Source organism: Meleagris gallopavo, chromosome 20 (genome assembly GCF_000146605.3).
Source record: "Meleagris gallopavo isolate NT-WF06-2002-E0010 breed Aviagen turkey brand Nicholas breeding stock chromosome 20, Turkey_5.1, whole genome shotgun sequence".
Lineage (NCBI taxonomy): Eukaryota > Metazoa > Chordata > Aves > Galliformes > Phasianidae > Meleagris > Meleagris gallopavo.
Window position 1 is genome coordinate 3,142,041 of NC_015030.2, and position 21,313 is coordinate 3,163,353.

Here is a 21,313-nt window from a genome sequence, read left to right on the forward strand (position 1 = left end):
AAAAAAGAAAGAAAACCATACTCAACATCTTTCACACTCAGGCCCTTATCACTCAGGTAACCAATGGCTTAGATAGGTAAAGTGGAGCTCTTGCTTTAAAAATCTGCTGCCATCAGACTTTTTCTGCCTTTCTCCAAGTTATTCATTAGCTGTTATCATTGTTCCTTTTAATTGTTTGTAAGCAACAGTGCTCAAGAAACTTTATGACTGTGGTGGATTTGTTTTTGTTGAAGTTCTGGATCAGATAATGTTGTCTTTGTGTACTTGGGCATTGCCAATGAAAACTGAGAAACATTGCAGGTAGAAGATACTGGCAGAGGAGAGAAGGGAGGGAATCCTTGAGCCTGAGCACAGCATGCTGGTTTGAGCCAAGCTTTGAAATATGCAGTGTTTCCTATATAAATTTATGGAGCAGCCTGGAGGGAACAGGTCAGGTTGTTTTGTAGTTGGGCAGACTGCTGATTGAGATGGCCTTGTGCTCCTTGAATGGAAGGCTTCTAAGAAACACCTACTGCTGAGTGAGCATTTTTATAAGCATTTCAGCAGATGGGTCCAAGATGAGCTGGAAGCTGAATGTCCTGAATGTAAGTCAGAAAACTTGATTTCTGAACTCAGATTTATAGAAAGTTGCAGAACAATTTTATTGAAGCCAATTATTCTAGTCTAAGTCCAGCATTCCTCCTCCTTCAATTCCAGTTTTGTTTGGGCTCTAGTTTTGTAACTTCCTGTCCAAAACACCTGCAGGGTGTTGTGCAACTTCAATATTGCTACTCTGGACCATCCAAAAAACCAAAGTTTTCTGTAGTTTTGTGAGGTTTAATTCATTTCTGAGATATTCCTGAAGTAGGACTCGGTAAGGCCAACGCAGAAGTGTCAAAAACACTGATGTTGGCATGTTTTCTTTTAATGGCATCACAGCTGTGTTAGGATCTGTATTGCTGCCTTGAAAAATGACTCACGGAGCAAAGCTACCAGGTTCCTGTTCAGTTAAGGTAACGACAGCTTAAAAGGAAACACCTTTACCTAAGCAAAGTATTTCAGTTGCTTGATGAAAGGTTTGTTTCATCAGCCAAGCTAATCATTGGTCAAAATCTACACAGTCACTGTTGTATCAAACTCATTCCCTTGGTCTGTTCTCTGCAAATGCCTACACTGGAAAACAAAATACCCAGAGTTGCAGATGTTTATCTTCAGAGCTCTCAGTGTAGTCCTCATGTTCTACTTCAGTGCATTAGAATGATGAGTTGTCTAACATCCACCCACAACCCCAAAGATACCAACGTGAATGCTAATTTCTCAACATATGCCTTATTTTTGAGCAGATACACTATTTCTAAGCCTTGTTCTACTTATGTTTAACTCTGCAAATGGGACTTTTTTTTCCCTGTGGCCTATAGAACCAAACTAGCAAAGCCTGTTACAACCTGAAATACCTTTTGTCTAGTTTTTTGTCTGTTTTTTGTGTTTTTTCCCTCTCTCATAGGATTTGACAGGAGGAGCATTTGAAATGAACTTGAATATGCTGAACTTGAAAGAAGGGATGGATTATTATCACTTTAACTAAAGGCAAAGGTAAGGCAGCAACATCAAAGCTGTGTGTTATGCCTGTATCAGCACGTGCAGGAAGACCAGTGTTAGAAATTCTTAGTAATTTGTGTTTTATTAATTTTATTCCTAGTAGCCCTTTGCAAAGGAGGTGCTAAAAAACACCACTACAGAGGTACTTACTCATTTTACTATTGCACAGCACTGTCCTATCAAGCTAATTTTGTTTGTTAAATTGTACTTCTAATTGAAATAATCATCAAATATGGGCCAAAAGACTACAAGAGCACTGTTACCATAGGGAAGTCTTAAAAATGCATCAAGAAAAGCTTATAAACATGGAAGTGTAAAGAGAGATTTCTGTCAAACATTGTCTGGGGCCCTCAACCTGTCCCTGCTATTGGCTTCATTTCCTGCTACTGAGAGCAACAGCTGGCACTACAGAGGTAAAGCTCTGCATACAGCCAGTACTGAGGTTAAGTACAGCATCCTCTGATTCAGGACTGTTAGAAGCAGGTAGGTGTATGTGTAACATCATTTGCCAGGCACATGATTATTGCATGCAGATGTATTTTTCACTGGACCTTATTTTTTTTTAACTAGCAGGTTCTGCCAACACAACTTGTATTTTTCATGCAGCAAAATTTTGCAAGAGCAAAATGAAAATTTATAGTACATTATATAAGGCTCTTAATGACAACCTAACAGGGTGGGTGACACCTGGAAGAGCTGCTGTGCTGAACAGAGCCACATGGGCAGCTCAGTATTTGAACTGAGTACTCATTTGTTTAATAGTTAGAGAATACCATGCATAGATCTACACTGAATTTCATATGCCAGCCCAGGTCGCAAGTACAGTTAAGAAGTTTTTTGAATAACATAATATGTCATTTCTTTTTTAAGAAGTATTGCAAAAGTATTAAGAAAAGTATTTCTTGAAAAAAAATCTTGCAGTGACACAAGTGTAGTTTTGGAAATGAACACCTGCACTACAAGATAGCAGGTACTTTACAGCTTCTCTTGAAATATTCCTTTCTTTCAAATTTTCCTAGGTGTGTGTAGATTTACTGTCCATGATTGCTGTTCTATTTGAAGAGTGAGGAGAGTGGAATTCACTAGAACCATCAAAAAACAGATGTAATGACAACAGTGTGTTACCTGTGCATCTGCCTCACAATCACAGTAATGTTACTGAAGATAAATGTTGCAATTATTTTATTTTATAGTCCATAAGGAATAATCTGAATTCCTGCCAGTTGCTTGAAGTACTGATTCCCCTCAGTAGTGAAGGAAAGATGAAAAAGATGAAACTTCAGTTCCTGAAGCTAGTTTACTACATTTGCTTGAATAACACTTTGGCATTAGCTGAAGTGAAACAGTTTTTTTTGTTTGAAAATGATGTAAGAATGGTATACTTACCTGCACATACAAACACTCCTAAAGATGAAGTACCAGTAAGTATAGCCATTCTTACCTCCAGCAAAAAAAATTCTTTTATAAGAGTAATGCAGTAAGTCAGTTTTAATATTTAATGTGTAAACAGCAAGCGTGGGTTGAATGGCTCCATTCAGAACTGGAGAAGTGTAAATCATTGACACGGGAAAAAAAAACAACTAAAACCCAACAGGTCAGCTGGGACAGAGCTATGAAGCTATGAAGACAAACTGCCATCTTGTGGCTACAGATAATGAATTAAGAAAAAGACAACATCATGAATTGTTGCCCTCACAGGGTGGGCATATCTGCACTGTGCCTTAAGACAACTTCTGCCTCTTGTTTTGTTCACCAGTGTACTTTGCAGAGATGCTGAGAATCCAATGTGTTGAGATGCCACAGCAGCACCTGAACCAAGAGCTTCAATTTACAGAGCAGAAGCCAGCGCTGCAACTTCACTTTGCTGAACTCTGCAAGAGAGAAAGAGAAAAGAGGTGGAGCAGTGCAGTTGTGTATGTAATTAATTAAGCTAAACAGAAGAAAATGTAGAAGTGTAAAGTTAAATTTTTTAACTACCTGTCAGTAAATTTGATTTGTGTACAGGTTTTTAAAGGAATAATTGTTTATTTATTTCAATAAAATTAATTCATCTTTTCCTAATGCTTGGCATTCTCTGCTGCTGATATTTCTCGGGATACGTGAGCTGCTGTGTGGGAACCAGCTGGCTGCAGGTAGGACATGAGGACAGCTGCAACAAGTCATTCAACTTCACTAAGTGTCACTTTTAGAGCAAACTCTGAAAGTTCTCTGGATAGGCTATGCACAATACCCTAACAGCTCTGTGCTTTTAATGTATTGAGCATTGGCATTTGCTTGCCAGACTGATGCACTGCTAAAGAAACTTTGAAATCTTTCAACTAGTAATGCTATTTGACAGCAGTGTCTTATCATAAAGAAATCCCCTCTTTTATCATTGCTGAGTAATTTCAGAAAGGAAAAAGGGCTTTGCCATGCTGAATTTCATCACCTACAACTGGAATAGTTCCTGTTGTTATCCAGTAAGTTAGTGCTTGAGATGAACCTGCTAAGACCTAACTACGTTTCCATGTTTGTTACTTATCTTGCTTACTTGAGCCTCACCAGCAGAACAGAACCACCTCTTCCAGATATTAAAGCAGAAAGTTCTGCCTTTCTAGAAATACCAACTGGATGGGCAATTCCAAACTGTCTGCATTAAAGTGGAAAAAAAAAAATCTACACCTCATCTGTTGTCTTCTTATGAATGTGTTAACTTCCAGAATATATTCTTTGTTAGAGTCCTGTGATTTGCACCAACAGCACACATTATAATTTTGCTGTTAAAATGGAGTAGGACACTGTTACCCTTTTTTTTTCCCCAGAAAGGGCAGTCGAACAGTTTTTGAAACATCTGTGCTGTATTATTTCATTCTTGCATTTTGTCTGAGTAAGATGTCACACTGCAGCTCTGGAATGCTTTCAAGAAATGAAACTGGAAGGGCTTAAGAGAATAGTTTTCAGCAATTCCATACACTCTGTTGTTAGTTGTGAGGACATTCCTACATTCATGAACCTGTGAAGAACTACATCTGTTGCACAGAACTTACCCAATGCCCTCAGTTACTGGAACAACTGATCATTATAGTGCTTCTTCCCAGAAGCTCAGGAGCACTGCTGTACCTTACCTTGGTTACCAGCTGTGGTTTGGGCACCTTCAGAAGGTCACAGAGGAGGTTGCGTTTCTCTCGTAGCTCTGCTACTTCAGCTTCCCTGCACAAAGCAGCAAGTTCCAATCACTTCAAAAACAGAAACTCAACGCTGGCTGTGTAAGCTATCCGTTTTTTAATTTATCACTATGCATGTCTGTTCTTTGAAGTATATTTCAAACTAGATGTTCTTGTTACATTACATTTTTAGAAAAATGTAAGCTTTTGGCACCATTGTAAGCCAGATAAACCATAAATACTCAGCAACCTCCTCCAGAGATGGCAGTTAGTAGTTCAACTCCTAAGATTATTCTTTTAGACTTTTTTTATTTCAGAAAGTAGCTTTCTTCATAAAAGCTTTTTGATTAAAAGTTCATTAATTTATTCATTTATAGCTGCTTTTTATTTAGAAAACACCATATCAAGAATGTAACTGTCACTGGATTTGGAGAACGTGCTGCCATGCAGGGAAGCATTCTCCTGAACTCAAAATCCAGACCTAATGCTAGCAGAACTTCTTAAAAGTTACAGAAATAACAAAACGTTTACAAGATAATTTCCTCAGCAGTGGTTACAAAAAGCCCCAAATGCCAAAAATCCAAACATGACATTCTTCTACAGATACATTTTTTACAACATAACTGAAATGCTGCTCAATCAGCAGATCCAGTTTGCTTTTCTTAAGCCTAAATGAGTGATTAGAAAAATTAACTCTTAGCAAGTAAACCGATTCCAAAACAACAGAGAAAAAGCAAAAGTACAAGTTAATTAATTAAAAGTAACCTGAATAATATGTATAAAAATGTATTTGGACACTTGAAGATTATAGAATCATCAAAGTTGGAAAAGACCTTCAGGATTATCTGTCCAACCATCAAGGTGACCTACCACGACCCACCAGTAAACCATCTCATGTGTCACATCTAAACTGGAAACTTTCCTGTAGCTGAGCAAAATGTTATTATTTATAGTGTAATTGTTTAAACTTGGAATTGTACAACTGTAAGATTAACTCTCTGTAATTCTAACAAAGAAAATGTTACAACAATGCATATTCCAGTAACTTCTGTCTTCCCCAAATATTTAGTTCTCATTTGGCTTCCTGATGTTAGTGCTTATTTTACTGCTGCAATTACTGTGTTCTAGCACTGAGAAGGGCTCTCTATGATACTCAGCAATGACTTCATCTATCTTCCTTTGTAAACAGTTAAAACTTGTTTTATCATGTTAATTTGAAGTAAGTTCTTCATCTTTAATCTCAGTGCAAGGGATATATTGTGACAGGGAATAAAGCAGGCAGGCAATCACAGCTTAAAAGGGGCAAGGTGAAAATAGAGCATTTTTTCTGAAATATCTGTATGAAGTTCACTGCTTTGTTTTGGTCAGCAGCTCCACACTGCTGCTTTTTTTTCTGTAGCAGTTTGGTGTGTTCCACTTCTAATCTTGCAACTGTAAGCAGCAGCAACCTAACCCTTATCAATTGTTTCTGTTAACCAATTATTTCTGTAGCAGCTGAAGTTTAGACTGCTGAGAAAGCCTGCTCTTAATTTGGATTTCCTAAGCAAGCACTGAATCAGCCTAGGCAGAACATTACACATCAACATGTAGTTGAGCAAATAAGCAGAACAGCCAGTAATAACCAGTTCTTCCAAACTTGTCACTGCTACACTGAAATCTCAGGGAAATATGAAGCAGCCACCCCTGGCAATAGCAGACATTAATTTCTTTTCCCAAATACGTTACTTAAGCTCAAATGCAGAAACAAGCTGGAAATTAAAGACGAGTTCAATAATGTAAGCATGCAAACTGCAGCATTAAGGTGTGCTTGTTCTCAAAACATTTATTCCCAAGAAATATCACTGAAGAAAAAAAAAACAGTTGATATAATAATATGTATGACATACATTCTTGATATTCTTCAAAACACCTTCTCCTATATTACTCTGAGGCAGTGTGGGCAACGTGAGCTCAGATGAAATTTGAGCAATGACATTTCAGTTAATTGCTCTTTACAGCTCGCACCAATCCTTTCTCTTCCAAAATGCTGCCAGAATTGAATACCTATCACTCAGGTATTGGTCAGTGCAGCTTCCTTACCTCCAGTCTTTAAAGGTGTGGATGTCTTTCTTTCAACTTCAGTGGTACAAAATCTATTTCAGCTGTTATTACTATCTGAGAACAAACTCACCAGTTACTATCGCTGAGGATGGCCATCACCTCGTCTATAATGGCAGGATCAATTATTTCACTGTAGGTTATCAGCATTTCATAAACTTGACTGGCTGTTGTTTTCCGTATCTACAGGAAGAGGCAGAGGAAGCTTTAGTAAAGTATCCAGAGTGCTGCAGGGAAGAGCCAGCAGGCATTTCCATTCATACTGGTGCTGGCTGAGGAAGAAGGGAGGAGGGTCACAGAAGTACCTTTTGGAAAACATTTGCTTTTCAGACCTGTCCCTCACAAGGAGTAAACTCAAATGTTAAGAACAGCCTAACGGGAACATTTCTTTACTTGAAATGATTCACTGAGCAAAAGTCTGCCCCAGTGCTGGCTGCTGTAGGACTACAAAGAAGTCACGTTCCTTACCCCAAAGACTGTAAGCCAGTGAAACTCTAAAAAGCTGTTTGGAGACAGATGATGATGCAAGTAACATTAGTTTTTAGACTCCAGCATCCAGCAGCAGTTACCCAAGTTTTTTTCCCAGAGCACTGTTCAGTTGCCATGTGATACACAAAGAAAAAGCAAGGAAGGCTGGTACCTGAGATACAGTGCATGGAAAGGCACTACATGGAAGACTGCAAAACTGTAACAGGAACAAATTCTGATTTTTTTTATTTTTTTTTTTTTAAGAAAGCCTGATGGTAACTAAAGAGAGGCAAAGAAATTATAGGCTTATTTCCTGAGCAGTGGTGCCAATTTAAATCGACTTCTCTATAAAAAGATAAATATATTATGATGTAAACATGAAATGGTTCATCTTCAGTTCTTACACTGCCCCTCCTGCAAAGTTCTCTTCCTGTAGCAAGGGAACACAGCATGGAAATGTTTGGACCAAAACTCCAAAGCATCCAGCTTTGTTGAGCACCATATTGTTTTGCCCTGAACACAAACGGAATCAGTGCTAAAATAAACAGTGCAGGTTTGTATTGGCCAGAAACCAGGGCATGCAGTGCTTTCTCAAACCACTCTAATATCTCACTGGTTTCCACATTTTTATGTGCCCTTGCAATTACATCTGACAGCCCCTGCTTCTCCTGCACTACCTGAGGGCTGAAGCTGCCCCTCCTCACAGCACTCCTGCCAGCATTCCCAGATGAAGCCCTGAACACCAGCACCATTGGAAGCTCATTACTGGGTTCAGTTGCCACAGCAGCCACCAGTCTGGGCTGCCACATCTGGTACAATGGACCTCATGTTCTCCCAAAAACTTTACAGGGTCAAAAAAAAAAAAACCAAAACCCAACCAATTCTAATGGCTGTAATGTTGTCCCACATACAATTCTCTCCTGCACATCCTCAGAAGCAGTAGCTCATTTTTTGAGCCCTGTTTCAGTTACTTAATCTGCAGCACACAGAGAACAGACCCCTGAGACATAAAACCTGGTATTACAGCACTGTCTCTTCGAAGAGCATTAAAGCAACATTCTTAATTTTATTTTTAAACTTCATATACATTAAAGCAATGTAATTGATACTATGCAATTTCTTCAAGACTTACCACAGGAAATGGATGGCAAAGGAGGAGAAGCAGCTGAAACAAAACTTTCTCTCTCATATCTCCTTGAAATTGAATCAGGCCACAAAATCTGAAAAACATAGGAAAATACAGATCTGAAGTGATATTTGTTCATGCTGTAACTGTAAAAGTACATTTTGAGGATCAGAATGAAGGTATATTAAAAGAAACAACACAGGGAGAGAATGAAGCATTGCTGCCCCCAGGATCTCAGCTGATATAAGTGCTGTGGGAAAGCAAACACTGAGAGGGAGTGCACTGAAATTCTTAAGGGTTACTGAGATGCCACACATTTATGCCAAATACAACTGTGATACTTAAAGCTACTGAAGGCAGCCCCAAAGTCTTCACACAAAAACTCAGATCTTGAATTAAACTCTCTCACATGGAGGTAAGAGTGAAAGACAAAGACATGGATTCCTTTTCATTTTAGGCCTTCTTGCAGTCTTAAAATATTGTCAATAAAGAAATGAAATTGAAGTCAATTCTACCACTGAACATTCATTCAGCCCTGCAGCATTTTGTCTTTTTGTCCCCTCACCCAGTTTTGGTTTCATCTCTTTGCTATCTGAACTGGGTGGTTTTTTTCCCCTAAAGCCAGGTAATAATTCTGCTGGTGTTTTCAGCCATTTCTGGTGTACCTGTGAGATCTACTCAATTATAGGTACCTTCCATTGGCAGCAGCTGAATTGAGCTCCACGAGCAATAAGGAAATGACTCACATCTTCAAAAGCAACACTTTAAGAGCAGCTAATACTTTTCTGATCCTTCACAAGCGTTTGACCAACCACTTAACTTATCCCATGTATCTGCATGCATTTTTCATTTACATCCTTACTCCATCTGGTGCCTACTGTAGTTACATTTTCATCAGCACGAGCAGACAAAAGATGTGCTTTGTTTGTCTGACTGTGACTCACACTCCTATGCTGGAGCGAAGTTTCCGGATGTCTTTGGATCTTTTGATCTCTTCTTTACAAAGGTGAAGTAACTTCACTGGAAACGGATGGCTGGAAAGAGAAAAGGATGAGAAATGGATTGCCACAGAATTTCAAATACATTTAATGATTGTAAAGATGACAAATTAACATTCAAAAGAGAAGAAAGACACTGCCCAGAGCTGTTTGCAGCTCCTTGCACAGCAGCACACCCTGCCTGAGGTGGGCTTTTGCTAAACACACAGCAGTTTGGCCACTACCACATTACTAGGCAACTTATTATTTTTTAATGGAAGTGAAGAAATTAATATGAATTACAGTACCTGCATGCTGAGGAGTGAATTACGTTTCTCACAATCATTCGGTGCACACGGGCTTGTGCTTACAGCAATGCACCGTATGATCAGAAGCACTGAGCCAGGAATTACAATATTCTGTAACACGTGAAGTGCTCCACGTAGCACTGCGGTGCCCTGGTGGTCCCCGAAGGCCTTAACCAAACTGTGCACAAAAGGGGATAAACTCTGTTCTTAAATACTCTACCAGTCTTTAAGCCCAGATTCCTTTAGAGATTCCAGACAAGGTAATTAAACACTGGGCTTCCAGTTCTGCTCGGTGTACCAGCCATGAAGCCATCTTTAAATAGAGTGAGCAAATTCTTTTTATTTTTCTACACAGTCTGGGAAATGTAATTCTCACAGCTCTTTCCCAGACACTCATACAAACACAAGTATTGTTAGTGTTATTTCAAGGACCTATTAGAGAAAAGCAAAGAGGGAATATTACTTTTATTTCAATACAAATTATTTAATCTTTTACTCACTGCACTCAAAGCTGAAGTGCAATAGATGCACAAAAAAAAAAAAACAAAAAACCAACAAATCTATTTCATCTTTGGCTACTGAACACAGTGACTTCTAGATGGCATAGCCTGCAAATCCCACTGTACTGTGTTGGTAAAGCAGCAGTCCTAGCATTTATTTTCTGCTACTATGATTCAAAACTGTGGATATAAACTATTCAAAAGTGCTGTATAATCTAATGTGTTGAATAACAGTACATTTAAAACAAGAAAATAAGATGGTTAGAGGAGTGACGTTAAGTGACTGAGCCTTGTTACATGTAGTTTTCCAGACAGGAACAACGTATTTTTTACTTAAATAAAAAATATATCTTAGCAAAATTCTGGCATACAATGGCAAGTATGGACCTGGTTAAAAAACTGAACAACAAACCATGGACCCATGAAGCTAAAGAACAGTCTGAATATTGCCCTGAAAAGCACACAAAGAGAAAAGCTGACACATTTACAAAGTTGGCACCGAGGCAACACAAGTTTTTAGAGCTGATAGTGGCTTTCAGAACTACGTGGCCTCAGCAAGGCTGAGTTAAAATACTCCCACTGGATGCTGAAAGGGCGAATTCCCTGCCATCCATTGCCCTTGGCCACATCAGCACTGTTTCTACATTCTGAGAACTAAGAAATGTGCCAAAAGTAATTGCATATGAGACACCTTACCAGAAAGGCATCGCTCTGAATGAGTCTGTGTGTCTACAGACATTGGTTTGTCCCTCTGGATGAGGGGGAGAGCATCTGCTTTCTTAAGACAGGCTTTTTTCCTACCTTGATGGAATTGCCCTTCCTCCCACTCCCCTACGATTACACAGAGACATTGTGTGGACAGCTAACTACAATACCTGCAATACATGCCTGGCTTTCAGCACAGAACAGCTGTGACAGTGAATTAGGTGAGATTTTAAATTGGTTCAACAACGTGCACATCGCAGCAGAGTACAGCAACAAAGAGACCAATGGAACAAGAGCATCTGGAATAAATTTAGTACACGTAGCCTTATGTGCAGCATTTGGTGTTTAAAACAGATGCGCTGTCATTTGCCAATTTCGTTTGTAATAACTACACCTAACTCACGTATGATCTCAGATGACTCCAATAGCTTGGCCTCCTTAAAGGAAATTGAGAAAATTCCTTCTCCTGTGTGGTCACAGTGCCAGCAGAAACAGAGTCTGCATCTGGGGAAAGGCATCAGTGTGTGCACCTTTCCACAGCGTCAGCTGGGCACACGTGGCAATGCAGGAAGGCCTGGGACATCAGCTGGGTGCCAGTGAAACCAGAGGACAGCTGCTGCCCTGCTCCTTTGCACCATGGTTTATTGGGCACTAAGCGTGTAGCTACTTCTGGTACAACTCACAGAAACATGTAATACATAGAAATCATCAGTGTGCAGTCAGTGGGGACATCCTCTCCCTATTCCTCATCCTACCACCAGCAGGGAACTGGTCATTCACAGAATGGCTTGGGCTAGAAGGGACCTCAAGGATCACGAATCTCCAACCCCCTGCTTCAGGCAGGGCCACCAACCTCCACATTTAATAGCAGACCAGGCTGCCCAGGGCCCCATCCAACCTGGCCTTGAACACCTCCAGGGATGGGACATCCACAACCACTCTCCTCATTTTGGCACCATTTGTGAGCACAACGCTGACTACTGCGTGCTGAAAGCAACCCCAAACATTGCAGCCAAGTGCAGGAGAGGAACCTCTGCTGCTGGATGTGCAGGATGAGAGAGAAGTAACAGCCTGAGAAACAGCAGGCAAACGACTCAGCGCAGCATCAAGCTAAGCCAAGCACAGCAACAAAGCTGATGGCCTTCTGATTAACTGAGTGGCACTGAAGCTGGTTCATTTTCAACCACCAGCCAGGCTTACTGTGACTTCTAGTCCCTGCAAGGTCCAGCAGGGCCCTGGCATAGAAAGGAGCCCAGCAGTACAACCACGGATCCCACAGTCACTGTAACCATAGGCACTCACAATGCAGTAAGAGGAGAAACCCCCCGGAGGCCCACCTGCCCTGCTGCACACAGCAGGCTGTCACAACACAGCGAGGTCCATATAGGAGCTATGGCAGAAAAAGGTACAGCTGTGCATTCTGGACTTCATAAACTGTGGTGTGAGGGGGCAGGAAAACCCCTCTGTGAGGCGGGGCTGACACCGTGTGGCACTTTTGCTTCAGCTGTGCACTGAGCTCCCAGTGAGCAGCAAAGGGATCCAGCCAACAGCCACCAATCCTGGTGCAATTCAGCCATGTACAACCTTACCTGCTTTGGGTTGCTAATGTTTAACTATTATTATCATTTTAAATGTCCACTGTACTGCACAACGTCTCAAAATGCACCTGTAAGTACTACTTCTCATCAAGTGGCAGTTAACTATTAAGCAGCTGGTGTAAGCACAGAGCTGGTGCAGGCCAACCTACAGCCTCAATTCCCTTGCACTCCACTCAGCACAACTGGAAAAAAAATGCAGAAAAGGGAAGAAATGGGAGCCAGGATGACATTATATAAAAGTACCCATAGCCAAATGCACCAGTTGGCCTTCCATGCCACAAAGCAGAATGAAATGTCAGGCTCATTTTGCATTGTTTCTGCACTTTCACGGCACGGTTCTTGAGAAAAGTGGGTAATTGGTCCCACTCAAGAATCCAGACCCAGAAGTCACATTTGTTCATGCTCTATGCAAAAAGAAGAAGGTGTCAGCCAGCAGCAAAGGCCTCAGAGCCAGGATGTGCATTTCTTCATCCCGTAACTGCAGCCAAATGGCACACGCCTAAGTAAGAAAATGCAGACACTGTACTCAGTACAATTCTGGGCCCAGCTGAATGGCGAACTACACTGCACAGAGGCTCTTTTAGAGCACAGCAAAGCCCAGCACTGCAGGCTCGCCTGGCTCTCAGTGAAGTGCACACAGTTCGTGATTACCACCTCTGACCACAGGGTAACCTATCACCAAGAAATCATCACGTGCAGGAGCTAAATTCTCTAACTCTTACTATCTCCAGATTTCCTTAGGGGCAGCCTTTTATATGGTAATTATTTCCTGCAATTCATGCCCTCCGTTCCAACATTCATTTCCTTTCCATCAGAATGATCCACTGGGCTGTAATAAATAATTTTTTACTTTTTGTGTTTCACCATCAAACTGGAATCAAATTCATTTGGATCAACTTCAAAACCTCTCCCAACCCCACTAATCCTCCTGCACTCAATTTCAAACCTTTTAACTAAGAATGAGAGCGGCACCACGGGGCTGACTCTGTCTCACTGACACAGCAGTGAGTAGCAATAATCCTACCACACATTTCTGTTTGTGAGCCATGTGGGAGGCAGTCTGTACCTGGGGTTTACACCACAACCCACTGTCCTACCCAGCATAGAACACCAGGACCTGCACGTTTCAGATCATGGATGATTACCAAACCCAACTGCAATGCTCATTCTGTCTCTGAATATTTGATGAATTGTAAACTCTTATTCAAAAAGGTACTGCCAGAATTAAGGCAGATTATCTAAATACAGTCTTGAAAACAAGAGTAGATTCAATTAGAACTTTTTATATGACAAAATAATTTCAAATGTATCTGCTTAAATCAGTCTCAAATCAGCAGATCCAAATCTATGAGGGCAGCATACACGTTGTATTGCTCCGCACATGTATCTGCAGATGTGCCAACATGCTGCTCAGGAGAGTTTGTGGAAAACATTTTAATATTATTGAAATTAAAATCATTCTTTTCTGAAACATCTGCAAAATCACACAATGTCACACTGGAGTACCTTACTCACATTTATCCATTCCTGATCTAAATACTTTCCAGAAGCAGAACACCGCATGGAAAAGCTGGGACACTGTTGTCTTATTTTTCCTACTAGAATCTTGGTTAACTTCTTTGGAGTTACATTAAGAAAAGCAGTAAGGCTTTGGAAGCAATAGGCAGCAGGCATTCTATTTTGCAGCACCACAACAGAATTCTGTCACTGCTAAAGGCTCCCAACACAGTGAAGAACATACTACAAAACACTGCTATTTAGGATGCTGGAAAAGGGCTCTGATGCTGGCCTGAGCCTGCCAGGTGAAAGAAGCAAAGTGAATTTGATCAACTGGTTGTTAAACAATGAACCAATAACCAACTTCTACACTGGTATGAGAGTCAAAGATTTTACTAAGACCCTTTTGAGGCTATCTGGTCCAAAATTTATCACAGCTGCCATTTATGCATTACACCCATATATCTACACAGACTCCCATGCACTCACACCCACAGCAACGTTCAGCAGCAGCATAAGATTTAAGAGCCCCATTGCACAGTGCAAAACAAACAAAGAAGACTTGCAGCAACTTACTTCCCCTGCATGGTAAATATATCAAAACAGCCGTTTGCCAGCATTTGGTCCAGCATTGTCAGGAGGGGCACAGACACCCTGATGAAAGAAAAGAATTTACCAATGTAAATAAACTTCTTGGCATACATATATATGCTATTTTTAATTAGATGCAAAGAAAGAAACTTCCTATCTGCCTACATCTTTAAATTAGAACTCTAATTTGCACAGAGGAGGGTTGCTTGGTAACTTCTGTGTGTTGGCTAAATCATCCTCCTTGGCTGAGAGGGGGACATGCTCCTGCAGCCAAAAGGAAAAAGAGCTAATTAACAAAATGCCTGGTTTAAACTGGCAGGGTCCTGAAAACAGAGTTAAAAGTAGTAGAAAAAATACAGACAAGTTCTAGTATCTAACATTTTCCATCAAACGTATCAGAAGCCACAAAGCCCTCTTATCAAATAAGCCAACACACAATGTGCCAGTTGGAAAAATCTATAGTCACGGATTCTATTTCAGCAGTTGCAAAAAGAACAAAATTACTATAAATACAACCTAAAATTCTGCTGACAGCCATGTTGTTTGTTTTTCTCTTCCTAAGGAATATCTCCTATTATACATGTTTGGTACGTCAGGCTTAGAGAAATAAACTGCCAGCAAGAATCACCTGTAAAGGAGAATCTTCACATCATGATTATACCTCAGGTGTACGTGAAAAGACCACGACCAAAATAAAACACAGACTGCACTGCACAGCACGCAGCAGTGTATAACCCCACTACAGAAAAAACATTATGCTGAAACATTGTGCCTCATATTAAACTACAGCAAATGCAAAACGTTCTACCAACACTTCTTTGTTACAAGCTTTAGAAAGGTATGCTGTACCAAACAAAGATATTAAAGCAGGTTTACGTGCTTCAGGCACAGTGGAAAAAGTTTTTCTCTGCATCCAACTTCAAATGGTTGTGTTCAAATACAGAAACCAAGCAAAGTTACCGGTCGTTCCGCAGGTTGTCCTCAAAGACCTTCAGCAGTGTCTCACAGAAGCCCTCCATGGCGCTGGGATCGTTCTGGATTTTCTTCATGTAGTCAAAAAGGCTCTGTGCAGAGTACCTGAGCTGCAGCAGAAGAAAGCTCAGAACAAGGGCTCAGGGAACGACCTGCTGTGCTGTGCACCTGTGCTGCTCTTCTGACAGCGCATACATTCTGTGCCAACATTTGACAGGAAGATTGTATTTTGCTTTCATCAATCCCTGTTCAAAGTGGGTTTTCTAACCCTTCGTAAGTTTTGCCATTGTAGCAAAAAAGTCCACATTAAAGATCCCTTATTTTCTTTCTTTCAAAATAAAACATCCCTATAGCACTATCAGCATCCTGCTGTACTTTAGATAATGCTAGACTTATGGCTCTGTCAGTTTGAAGCAAGAAGTTTGAGGGGTAACATTTATTGAACAAGCTGATGTGACTGAAAAGTGCAGTGAGCTCTCACAGTGTTCTCCAGCAGGGCACACAAGCCAGAAGTAAACTCAGTTAAAAACTAAAGCCACCTCAGAAATAAGGACACCTGGTTTAAGTTCAGATGGGAATCGGCCAGTTCAGAGCAGCAGCAGGTGGAGGTTTCAGTGCTGTGTTTAAGGTTCAGCTGTGTGACTATTTGCAATTAAACTTCAGGGTCCTCACCTGGAACGTTGCACAGGATGCTACTTCAGCTATTTGTTCTATACAAAAGAAAAGGGCACACCTACATGTGGACCATTTGGAGGCTGTGCGGAACTGAGACACAGCAGGGTAACCAGGAAAACTGCAGAAAGAAGATAAAGCCATACCAAAGTAAAGGTGTGGACAGACCACTACTGCTCAGCAGATTTAAAACCAGGTGGGTTTTTTTTTTTCAAATAGACAGTGCAGACCAATGAAACCTTAACACAATGAGCTAACACTTTATCTACAAGGTACATCCCTATTTCCTCCTCAAATGAATGCTTCTTTTTTAATTCAGACAGCCTTCAAAGAGCACCTGAGCCACCACCCCAAAGCTCACGAGGACTTACAGAGAACATCCCCAGAATTTTTCCTCACTGGCACAACACAGAATTCACACTATGGCAAATGCACACCTTTCCCCGGGGTTGCATGAGGAGTGGGAGGGGAAATCAGCAAGTGAATGGGTTGGAACTCAGACAGCATTGGGCAGGAACTCCAGAGGAGCCCTGACAATAACCTTGTTCTTACAAACACAGCAGAACAGGGTTTGCCAAGGCCCAACTCTGCCATCACTTCAGCCGACAGGAGGTAATGAAGCACAGGGACCTTCATTTGGTGGTAAAACCATGGATTTTAATGTTGGAACCAGGGGAAAAGTATGAGTGAGGCCCTTAAGAAGTGCAGCTACAGCAAGGGGAGAAGCACAGACAGCTCAGGATAAATAAAGCATCTAAATAAACTGTCACAAAAACACTTCCCAATCAGCTTGCTGTAAAACTGAAGTACAATACTTCTGAAAATAGTCCTGAGGCAATGGCTGGGTGGATTTGTTCAAAGGAAATGGGCTCAGACATTTGATTTACAGCTGAACATTGGAACCTCAGCTGCCTGTCAGCTCTACAGATGCCTGATCCCCAGAAGGGCTGTGATTCCTTGCATTCCTATCTTGGCCAGACCTGATAAAGCTCTCTGTGTGGCACGTTGAAAAAGGATGATACAGCACTGAAGACGTTCTGGAGACATGCCCTAAAGGTCTTGCACCTAAGCCCAGTCTCCTTAGAGGCCCTGGTATCTCAACAGGCATCCAGTACCATAATTGAAATACACAGCAACTCCAGAACATAAGAAAAGAAAAAAGCATCTGCACAGAGGCCAAAAGTGTGGCTTCAGAGAGAGGGGAGAACAGCAGAACCGGAAAGCATTCAGCCTTCTGCACCTACCTCAGCACAGACAGAAGGCAAGTGAGAAACTACAGGAAGAGCTTCCACAAAAGCAGCGTTTTTATCTACAGATGGCTGCTAAAAGCTTCAGCCTTCAAAGAAGCACTGAAACAGAGAAAGGCCTACAGAGAAAGTGCAAACATTCCTGTAGCACGTGTGGAAGGCACGATGGCAGCTCTCAGTAACACTGGTTTGGGATCATTTCTAACCCTGACAAATGTACAGCACTGCAGTGGTCTGTTTTCCCAGTAACAAAAAAACCACTGCACATCATTCAAGCTTTAGCACAAGCAAAACTGTGTCTCCTTCATTCAACTCAGAACGCTCCTTTTAATTCACCAAGTCTTTGGAGGGCAATAACTAAGGCTGAAGTCAGGGATGTTTTGAGAAAAGTGGGAATATAACAACTCGCACTATTTCTTTCTTTGTAAAAGAAGATGCCAGAAATGACTCTTAGTGTATTTTGCTGGAGAGCTGTCACTTAGGAAAGTGACATCTCAGGCTGTTCATTCAAATGCAACATGCATCAACCCACCATAACCAGGTGGTTTAGAACTGGATGCTGTTCTCGCTGTTTCATCTACAAATGTCCCAATATTTTCATTTGTCCCAACTGACATATCTGATCAAAGTCTAATAATGTTTTCTCCAAACTGTACCCCAAACCAGAAACACTCTGCAGTTTGTATGGGGGGGGAGTAGAATCACCAGACAAAATTTTGCATGCCATGTGGTTCAAGAATCATGAAATTACACCCCAACCCCTGAAACTACAGCAGTTGTGACCTACAGAAAGAACACTGCTGCTCAGCTCATATCCTTGTGTCCTGGGAGGATATTTATGCAGCTGTAAGAAACACACATCACTGCAGGCCATATATACAACTATGGAGGATGCTTTTACACAGGAAGTGCACACAGCAGTGCTGCTGAATGCTGAAGGGAACAACACCTTCTGTTTTTCCTCCTCACTTGAAATGCTCAAGTTGGAATGCTTTCAGCAACCACAATGGCTCTGAGACACTCCACTCTGAGACATCTCAGCAAATGTAAAGAACTGCTCTCACTAAATGTACTGCTGGGCAATTTTTAACTACAGAAGAAAGGCCAGTGACCACTGAACTACAGCACAGCCATCTTCCACTAACACCCTGAGGAGACGTAAAGGCAAATCTAAAAGCCTGTGGTCATGCAGCATACGAGAAAGCTGAACTTTCTAACTTTTATATCCATGTGTGCATTTGTGTACACAGTTTTCTTAAGTGAGAGAGGGAAGAAAGAAGTGGTTGCAGAACGCAGTACTGCAGAACACATACCTGAATAATCCTTTCCTTTTACCTAAGGTTTTTAAATTTGCTTCTTTCATATGGATTTAATAGGAACAGCTCTTCAAATTGTCAATTTATGTTTTAAATGAGTCCCTGGATATTCAACAAAGATCACTGCTGGCATTGATGGAATCGTTTCAAACAAGTCATTATAAGAGTCATCGATTCTAATTTATACATCACATTTTAAGTATTGAATGCAAAACACCACACACTGTTTAATCCCAAGTGTAAATAGCATGCACTTCCAGCTTCTCCTGCTCTTCTGTTTGGCTCAAAAAAAAGAATGAGGTCACTTTGTTTCCAGAGCCAAACCCCCTGAGAATATCTGAACCAGAACAAGGCCTCAGTGCTAAGGATGAGCACAGGGTCACAGAAAGTTAACATTTCAAAATTGCAGTTTTGAAAGAAGCACAGGAGGTTCCCCTAAAATACACTGACGGATGGCAGCAGGCAGGGCTGCTACCAGCACCCGAGTGTTGGTACTTCACAAAACTGAGCAGAAACTGAACTTAAAGAAAAAAAATAGAATGTTGAATAAGAATTTTCGTCTGACCTTGGTAGCAGTCAGACTGTCTGCTCCCCCACCACTTTCCTCCCCTTTTATGCTTACAAGAATAACTTTGGTTTTGGTGGAGCCTCCAGTAATTAGCTGTTTGACTGCAAGCTGAATTCCATGCACACATCTGCTATTATAAAGATCTGCTAAGAGTTACATTGTCTATCCACTAATTATTCTCACCAGCCAATAAACATATGTTTTCAAACTTTCAAAAATAGCCATTTCTATCTAATTAGTTGACATTTTAGAAACATCAGAATTGTCAAAATTGCCTTAAGTACATGATGTTGCAGATACCAGATCCTCAGCTCCATGAAACCCCCAGGGATATGGAAATCTTTGGATCACAAATTCAAAACCTATGGCACCAGGCAAACCCCATCACTGGGATGTACTCCAAACAGTCATGGTAAGCCTGAGAAGTGGCAGCCACAGGAGACAACAGAATGATGACCTCCTCCTCCTGTGAGCAGCAGGAGCTGTTCTCTCAACAAAAACTGCATTTCCTGCCACCTCCACTCCTCCAGTGTACTTATTTACAGACTGCACTTTGATTTAGGAACACTCAAACACTGACTGCATGCTGACTGCTGCTTCAGACCACCATCAGCTCCTAGAGGACTTCTGCAATTGAAAGGTTTAACTGACAGACCAAAATATTCTGTTGCTGATCATTATTTCTCTGCAGTGTGTATAGAATCGTGCCCTTACTGCAATATATTGTTCTCATATGCAGTATATGTCCAGCTAAACCAAGTAACAGAAATGCTTCAAGCCAAATACTTCAAAATAATTTTGAAAATAACACAAACTGTAGGAGAAGGACAGAAGGATAAACTGAAGTCTCGAAGATTGTGGCAGCATGACGGAGTACCAAAACCAGTGATAAGGAAGAAGTTTGTGCTCAGAAGAATGAAGTAGAGATTGTGAAGCTCAGAGGTGCAGTTTGACATTGGAATGACAGGCAGTTCTTCGTAATGCACTTCTTGCTACCTCAGTGGCACTTCTCAAGCAATCACATCAAAACAAAAACTGTATTTTCTAAACATGCAGTGAACACATACTGACAACCAATAATTAATATCCTAAATACTTAAAGGATATTTTTAACAAGGGTTAAAAGCAGGCATTAACTAAGTACATCCTCCTACCAAACAGGGAAGCCACTCTACTTTCTTACCGTTGTCTCTGTTAATCCACCAACAGACACCGAGAGACCCAAAAGCACATAGTATTGGTATGCAGGCAAACCTAAGAGCTGGGTGATTCGAGGGAAAGCTTCTGATGCAGCATTCCAGTTTAGAGTTTCTGCCTCTGACCTGAGGAAAGGGAAGAGGAAAAAATAATTTTGTCTATGTGTACTTCCATCTCCATGCAGTGCTATGATAGTTCCTCATCTTCAAGCAACATCAGTGAAGAAAGTCTCTGAGTTACCTAAAAACCCCAAATCAATCATTGCTATATGAGGAAAATAAACACCAAGACTACAGTCACAGCCAGTAAAGCAAAGCACTGTTCAACTCCATGTCCTGTTTCAGATACAGGATTTGAACCACAGTTTCCTTTTCCAAAGCACTTTTCTCTATGCTAAAAAAGCAACTACTCTTTCTTACAGTGCTTAAGAGACATTTGAATAACGCCCTTTATAACATGCTTCCATTTTTGGTTAGTCCTGAAGTGCTCAAACAGTTGGACTTGATCTCTGAAAGTTCCTCACAACCAAACTATTCCTGCAGACATGACCCTTACCATCCCTAATCTACCATGAAACTGGCCAGTGGGTTCAGAAATTACTGGAGCTGATCCAGAGGAAGACTTCAGCAGCATTTCCATAAACACCTTCTCTCCTTATGAAATCATGGTTTTCACAGACACTTATGCCACAAGTTCTTTTTTGTGGGTCTGTTTTGTATGCTTAGATGTATTCATTGAGCACTTCAATGAAAT

The 21,313-nt window shown here is 41.0% G+C and overlaps 2 protein-coding genes across 2 annotated transcripts in view; one reads left to right on the forward strand and one right to left on the reverse strand.

Moving 5' to 3' along the window:
* B3GNTL1 (UDP-GlcNAc:betaGal beta-1,3-N-acetylglucosaminyltransferase like 1) overlaps positions 1 to 3,639 on the forward strand; it is a 106,820-nt gene extending 103,181 nt beyond the window's left edge. Inside the window, exons 10-11 of the mRNA XM_019621602.2 lie at positions 1,484 to 1,572; positions 2,598 to 3,639. Of these exons, the coding sequence (XP_019477147.1) occupies positions 1,484 to 1,564 (81 nt within the window). The 3' untranslated portion in view covers positions 1,565 to 1,572; positions 2,598 to 3,639. The remainder of the gene's footprint in view (positions 1 to 1,483; positions 1,573 to 2,597) is intronic.
* TBCD (tubulin folding cofactor D) overlaps positions 3,061 to 21,313 on the reverse strand; it is a 108,308-nt gene continuing 90,055 nt past the window's right edge. The window contains exons 32-39 of the mRNA XM_003211411.3: positions 20,547 to 20,685; positions 15,549 to 15,670; positions 14,574 to 14,651; positions 9,357 to 9,446; positions 8,419 to 8,506; positions 6,892 to 7,001; positions 4,683 to 4,767; positions 3,061 to 3,449 (exon numbers count right to left, since the gene is read on the reverse strand). Of these exons, the coding sequence (XP_003211459.2) occupies positions 3,435 to 3,449; positions 4,683 to 4,767; positions 6,892 to 7,001; positions 8,419 to 8,506; positions 9,357 to 9,446; positions 14,574 to 14,651; positions 15,549 to 15,670; positions 20,547 to 20,685 (727 nt within the window). The 3' untranslated portion in view covers positions 3,061 to 3,434. The remainder of the gene's footprint in view (positions 3,450 to 4,682; positions 4,768 to 6,891; positions 7,002 to 8,418; positions 8,507 to 9,356; positions 9,447 to 14,573; positions 14,652 to 15,548; positions 15,671 to 20,546; positions 20,686 to 21,313) is intronic.